The 6,315-nt window shown below is 52.8% G+C and overlaps 2 protein-coding genes across 2 annotated transcripts; one reads left to right on the forward strand and one right to left on the reverse strand.

Moving 5' to 3' along the window:
- Positions 1-2,073: 2,073 nt before the first annotated feature.
- JN550_003916 (uncharacterized protein) lies at positions 2,074-3,765 on the forward strand (the record flags this gene model as incomplete). Its single annotated transcript, XM_049315373.1, has 3 exons — positions 2,074-2,233; positions 2,285-2,912; positions 2,970-3,765. 3 exons carry the CDS (start codon positions 2,074-2,076, stop codon positions 3,763-3,765), a joined length of 1,584 nt encoding a protein of 527 aa, XP_049173938.1.
- A 402-nt stretch (positions 3,766-4,167) lies between these two features.
- Positions 4,168-5,101, reverse strand: JN550_003917 (uncharacterized protein; the record flags this gene model as incomplete). The annotated part of the gene is made up of 3 exons (XM_049315374.1): positions 4,168-4,417; positions 4,498-4,794; positions 4,857-5,101. 3 exons carry the CDS (start codon positions 5,099-5,101, stop codon positions 4,168-4,170), a joined length of 792 nt encoding a protein of 263 aa, XP_049173939.1.
- Between the last annotated feature and the right edge of the window lie 1,214 nt (positions 5,102-6,315).

A 6,315-nucleotide genomic window follows, 5' to 3' on the forward strand; every position in this document is an offset into this window, starting at 1 on the left:
CTGCATGGGTGCCGATAAACCTTCGGGACTAACGGTGACGTCGGCGTGATCCCTAGACGCCATCTGCTGAAGCTGCCCCTCCAGGCCCCCCTCAAGCCCCCTCAAAGCCCCGAGGCTCCTACTGGCCCCTCATCGTTGGAGCTTGGTGGTGCCGCTAGTGTGGGGTAGCTTTGCCGTATAGAGCAGGTCCATGCTGGGACTCTCAGCCCAGATTACATATTCTCGCACAGTTCACCAGGGCCGTGGACTGCTTCACGGGAGAGGAGCAGCGATCTCGGGCGTAGCGGAGCTTGGATCTGAGTCTTAGAATCTCGAGAGACTTACTCTTGCGAACAGGCAGGTCCACCCATCACCGGCCGCGTCCCGTCCCAGGGTCCAGCTGCCGGAAACGGCAATCAAGGGTCTCCATCGAAAAAAGTGCTACTCCGAGACTCAATATAAGACTGCGTACAGTACAGTATACTTCTTATCTAATCGCTTACAAAACGAGTCGGCAGTATGTGGTTCATTTGCCTCAGATTCTCTGCCAAAAACATATTGAGTTGACTGCCCTTCAGTATTAGCATCAAGAAGGCACAACAGAGGTGGACTGAGCCGGCATCGCATTTATAAGTTCGATGTTAACCCTCCTTGCGATGCGCATTGTCCTGGTATCTTGAAGCGTGTTTTGTGGCCGTATATCGTCGCAAAAGAGCCCAAACCGCCATGAGAGGAGACTAATTCCAGCAAAGGTATCTACCCCAAGTAGCATAGTCGTCTTCGAACCCTGCGTTGCGATGTGTTTCTAGACATTTCTGCACTCACCTCACGCGCTCAAACGTAGAAGAAAGGGGAGAGGGGTGAGAGAACCCCCTTTGTTGATCTCGCCATTCCTGACCGCAATGCTGAGGTTAGATGCGGTGAAAACAAATCGCCTAGTCTTGTTCCAGCCAAGGCAACCATCAGCAAGCGGTTCAATGTCCAGCTTGGCGTTGGCGAAGTGTAAGAGAAGCGCATTCACCGTATCCGTAGGAGTGCTTGACAATGAAGTCGAAAGAAGTCGCCATCTTGTGTGGAAACGAAAGATAACAAAAGGGAGAAAGGACCGGGGAAAGAGACAACTTACGATTCGCATCGAGACTGGATAGTAAAGTCTGGTGGGTGGGAAGTGGTGGTTAATAGTCTCAGTGATCATAAGGACTGCGGCTTGTTATTTGGAAGGCTGCCAAGAAATGCATACTGCAGCAACTTGATCCACAAGTAAATGCTCGGTATACCACGTATCCAAGCCCCATCCTTCTCGATGGACCAACATGTAAACTACGTCGAGAACAGGCCATCCAGCAAAGAAGGAGAAAATAGTTCTGCGCTTTTTGAGTCTACTTGACCGGGGATCTGAGGAACAAAAAACACAATATTTCGGCTTCCGAGAGATGTCCTTGGGGCTTCAAGTGGCGCACCGAATACGCATTCTTCCCTATAGTCCAAATAACCATCAAAGAAATCAGACCGGCGCTTCATTCATGAAAGAGTGATGACTACCTAGATATTCGAATACGTTGAGCATGAGAGACGCCTCAGAGGAAAATCGAGAGCAGCAGGGACGACAACGCATGAATTGCACCAGCTCACAGCCCCCGCATTTGGCAATGCCGCACCAATCGAGCCAACCCAGGCAGAGCAAGGCCTCCTCACCTCCTCTTTTGGGCATCTGGGTAAATCTGGGATCTAACTTCTCAACCCTGCCGCAGGATTGGCTCGTCATTGGGGCCGTCGATGTGTGGGATATATTATCCGTCCATTCGCCCCCAGAGACAACCCGGGACCCGTGCGGGAAGTGGTGGTGCGCAAGACCATGCACATTTTAGTAGTCCGGTTGCACCTGCCATCATCAACATCCCGAGGATCATTTGCTGCTCACGATGTGACTGAGAGTTTACATGCCTGTGGGGAAAATGCCAGTGCCTTTCTGAAGTAGGCTTCTGACTGTGCTGCCACTTTTAACGCTTGCACCCACTCTCAATCAACACTTTGTGTGCGGCGGAACGAAATCGATTCCTATAGTTGAACAGAGATTATTGAGAGCAGGTCGCGATGCGGAATCACTTTTCCCTGGTTGTGTGGGCTCGACTGGTGTCCGGGCAGCTTCACAGACTCTCGTCCAGCATCGCCATCGACGAGATCACTACCGGCGCGCCTCTAGAAAGCTTTGTAAGCTACTCGATCGAGTTCTCCTCTTTTCCAGACTTCGCAGGTAAGACCTACATGTTTTTGGCGAAAGAGAAAGCGTGCTGAATATTCTCAGGCACCAAGGCCAGTCCAAATGGCTTCTCCAGCACGCTGCTCAATAACCTTGGATATCTACAAGGAAGTAACCCGTATATACGGGTAGGAGGAAATACGCAGGACTATGCCATCTATGATGCCAATGAGAGCCTACCTCTTCGAGGGATTTTCAATACTAGTAGATCTTCCGACTACCCGACGACTATTACAATAGGGCCTACCTTCTTCGAAGCTTACAATACGTGGCCCAAGGTCAAATTCTCTCATGGCTTCAATCTGGGCGGAAACAGCGACGGCAGGGTGTTGGAAACTTTGAACCAGACAGTCCCTCTGGCCTGCAAGGCATTGAGTAACGGTAACTTGTATGCCTGGGAGTACGGCAATGAGCCTGACCTATTCGCGACCAGCGCTCAGGGTCCTGTTCGACCTGCCAACTACAACGAATCAGACTTTGTCAATGAGTGGTTAAAGGGCACTCGGACAATCAAGGATCTTCTCAAAGAGTCGTGTCCAGACCTCCTTGGGAACGACACATACGAGTATCTTGCACCATCCTTTGCTGGGACGAACAATCATCTCAAGGCTCCGCTGGCTTGGTCCGATGGCCTTTCCACCGATGGAAACATCAAATACTTCTCATCTCATAAGTGCGTCTAGAGACCCCTGAACAAATGTGTTTAGAACATCGGCTTACAGCTTTCCAGCTATATTAGCGGAGCAACCTCTCTTGGGGTCACCCTGCAAGGCACCTTGATGAATCACACGCGTACGAAGCAAAGTGTAGATGCCCACGTAACAGAATACAATGCCATCAAACCAGGCGTACCTCACATTTTCGGTGAGACCAATTCGCTATATAATCAGGGCCGGCCAGGCCTTTCGAACACTTTTGGCGCCGCTCTTTGGGTCGTTGATTTCATGCTATACAGTGCATCTGTCAACATCCAGCGTGTCCACATGCACATGGGCACCAACTACAGGTATCAGTCCTGGCAGCCCATCACTACGAATTCGACTTCGATCGGCACCAAAGCACCGTACTACGGTAACATCGCAGTGGCTGCTTTCCTTGGCAATCTGAACGTCCAGCCGGTTCGTGTTGCGAACTTTGACACGGGCGGTGGCGACCACGAGGCGGCTTACTTGTCGTACGTGGATGGCGTGCTCAGTCGAATTATGGTCATCAACATGAATGAGTACAACTACACCCTTAACGGAACAGGTCCCGGCTTGAACCCCGCGGCCAGGCCACTGAGGACATACAGCTTCAGCGTTGGGAACCTGACGGGAGAGGCCAGTGTTCAGCGGCTTTACGCCAACGGCAGCGATGCAATCAGCGGTGTCACCTGGGACGGCTGGAGTTATAACTACGAGCTGGATGCTGGACGGCCTGTGCGGTTGACCAACGTCACGATTGGCGAGAAAGTACCCATCACTGACGGGATTGTAGAGGTTGGTGTCGCTGATAGCTCGGCTGTAATCTTGAGCTTGCTAGTGTAGGTATGCATGTCGGGTGGCTTGACGACATACACTGCAATACAACATCCATAATATTTATATTTCGCAGTCTGAGTGTACAAGATGCGTTTTACGTGAGTTGGTTCGAAAATACTCGCATTTGGGCCCGTTAATGAGCCTATTGGGTATCGTATTGTACAAGGCTGTCCTTCGATACCGCGCGGTTCAATCGTTGCCTGCCTAACATCGATTCCCAAGACCTGATATATACAACATGAGAATGTACCCGTTGGCGAAATAACCCAATGCCATGAAAATTACTCTGACTCTCCTTATACCCATAGCTGACTTCAGCGTGCTCAAGCACTTAGAGACAAGCGCTTTGTATGGCGCACCCCTGCTGTTAAACCACTCCTGCTTCTGATAGAATAAATATGACCGTGTTCATGCGTACTGCTGCGACCTGAGGGGCAGTTTTCTGTCAAGCGTGTTGAAGGCCATGGTGCGTGGAGTATATGGCACCGTTGCCGTCCTCGGCGTTTGCGGAATGCCATGCATCTCCCACTTGTCGTTCCTCTTCAGGCTCGACGGCGAGTTTGTCTCCTCGTCCGAGTCGACGTCCGTGCCTCTCTTGTCGGCCTCGGTCGGTAGCAGAGCCCAGATGTTGAGGCCGAGATTCACGAGATATACGACACTATTGCGAAAACACATTAGTACATCACGATCACCGACAAGGCGAGACGGGCCGCCAGGGAAAGGCTGAACAGGACCTACAGCATGAGAACGGTCACTGCATACGTTCCTTTGGCCGTTCTGCAGGACTTCTGGACGCTCTGGTTTGCGGCGACGGTGCACGGCTTTGCGATGTACCACGCTATGGGGCTGGGGTGGTTCGGGTCCGCATAGTCGGGGCCCATCTGCCCGTATACGCTGGTGGTGTAGAGGGCCGCGAGGGCGACGTTGAAGAAAAGCGCCACTAGGGGAAACCACACGTGCATGATGACTGCAATCATCTTCGCAAGGAGGAAGAACAAGCTGATGACGGATATGGCCACATTGAAGTTGGTCAAGCTGTGTGCACCCGTGTTAATAATACCGTGGTATAACTGAGACAGGAGCGAGTTGGGACTCACGTCAAGGTCCAGACGAAAGGGATGTTCGGCAAGGGTCTGTGGTTGGCGTAGGCGTATAGGATGATGTTCGGGCTCGAGTTGAACCCCAAGTCATTGCCGGCGCGCCAGAGCTGCGTGCGATAGAGGTCGGGCTGTGCGATGCCAAAGAGCACCAATACCGCGACGGTTCCGGCCAGCTCTGCTATCATCGTAAACCACATCGCCCGGATAGACCGCCACTCGCGGTGCAAGATTCTGTACTTCATGGTCGTGAAAAATGGCCTGGCCAGCCTAGGTCGAATTCCTGATCTGAGTGGTTTCGGCTGTGCCTTCGGGCAACGGCACCAGCTCTTTGATCGAGTGGGGAGAGAAGGTTTGCTCTAATCCGCCCTTGCTGCGAGGTGAGGGTGCGTGTACTATATTGTCGCTGTCTGCCAGCCAGGTGTTGTTATACCTTCACATCGGACTATAGTCGCAACACCTTTCTGAGGCCTCTCGCATCGATCTCAACGTTCGCTTTCAAAAGGAAGAAGACGTGCAGAGGGCGGGCACAATGGGCCGGCCAGCCATTTCTTTAAGAGACGACCAAGCAGGCCAGCGGCAGCGAACGAGACGAACCCCCCGAGGGGCGGGAGTGCAGGCTCAATCACCAGGGTCGCATGGTGAGAGGCCCCAATCAGAGGCCGGCCGGCAGGGTCGCACGCATGGCCGTAAGCGCCGGCACCAAGTGTTGCTACTGGGCGCTTCCGCTCACCCACATTGCTGGGCACATTGTGATGGCGACAGCGGATTGGGCTGACGATCGCAGGGCAGGTGTTGGAACAGCCAATCACCCAGCGATACGCGAGCGCCCGTGAGCTGCAGGTCGTTGACATGAAGTCGGGGTCTTGATTGGCTCGCCTGGTGCCTGTGTGCTTTTTGGCCCCTCCCAAAGTGCCAACTGCCCCCCTGACTCCTCCCTGCTGCAAATGTGATGGGGGCCGAAAGTTCCAAAAGTCTGCATTGCAACCGCCAGAACAGGGGTTGTCAAGGCGCATTCTGCTGCGCTCGAAAGCTTCACATCTCCGGCAGCTGCAGCGGTGTCATACGACGCCAAACGATGGTCAGGGACCTTGGCGTTAAGAAACTTTGAGATCCACCCGAACCCGTTCCTCGGGTCTACTTAGCACCCGTAACATGGGAGAGACGCTTGGTGCAAAGGAGAGGTCCGAACGGAGAGTTCGCAGGCAGGTAGGTGTCTTGTCTTGATCGGGGCCCAATAAGCTGTTTGATTAATCTTGGATGGCTCAAGAGAGTATTGATCAGGTCTGAATGGTAGTATTATACGTGGGGAGGATCAGCACTAGTGAATAGCTGGATAGAGGGCTGCACACGGTGACTGCTTGATTGCTGGGTGTGAGACTGCAGCTTGCTATTAATAAACGCACCCTCTCAATTCGGTTATATGCAGTGCTTCGCGATCGACCTACGCAGACAATCG

This window comes from Neoarthrinium moseri (assembly GCF_022829205.1).
Source record: "Neoarthrinium moseri strain CBS 164.80 chromosome Unknown scaffold10_Wmoseri_CBS_16480, whole genome shotgun sequence".
NCBI classification, from domain to species: Eukaryota; Fungi; Ascomycota; class Sordariomycetes; order Amphisphaeriales; family Apiosporaceae; genus Neoarthrinium; species Neoarthrinium moseri.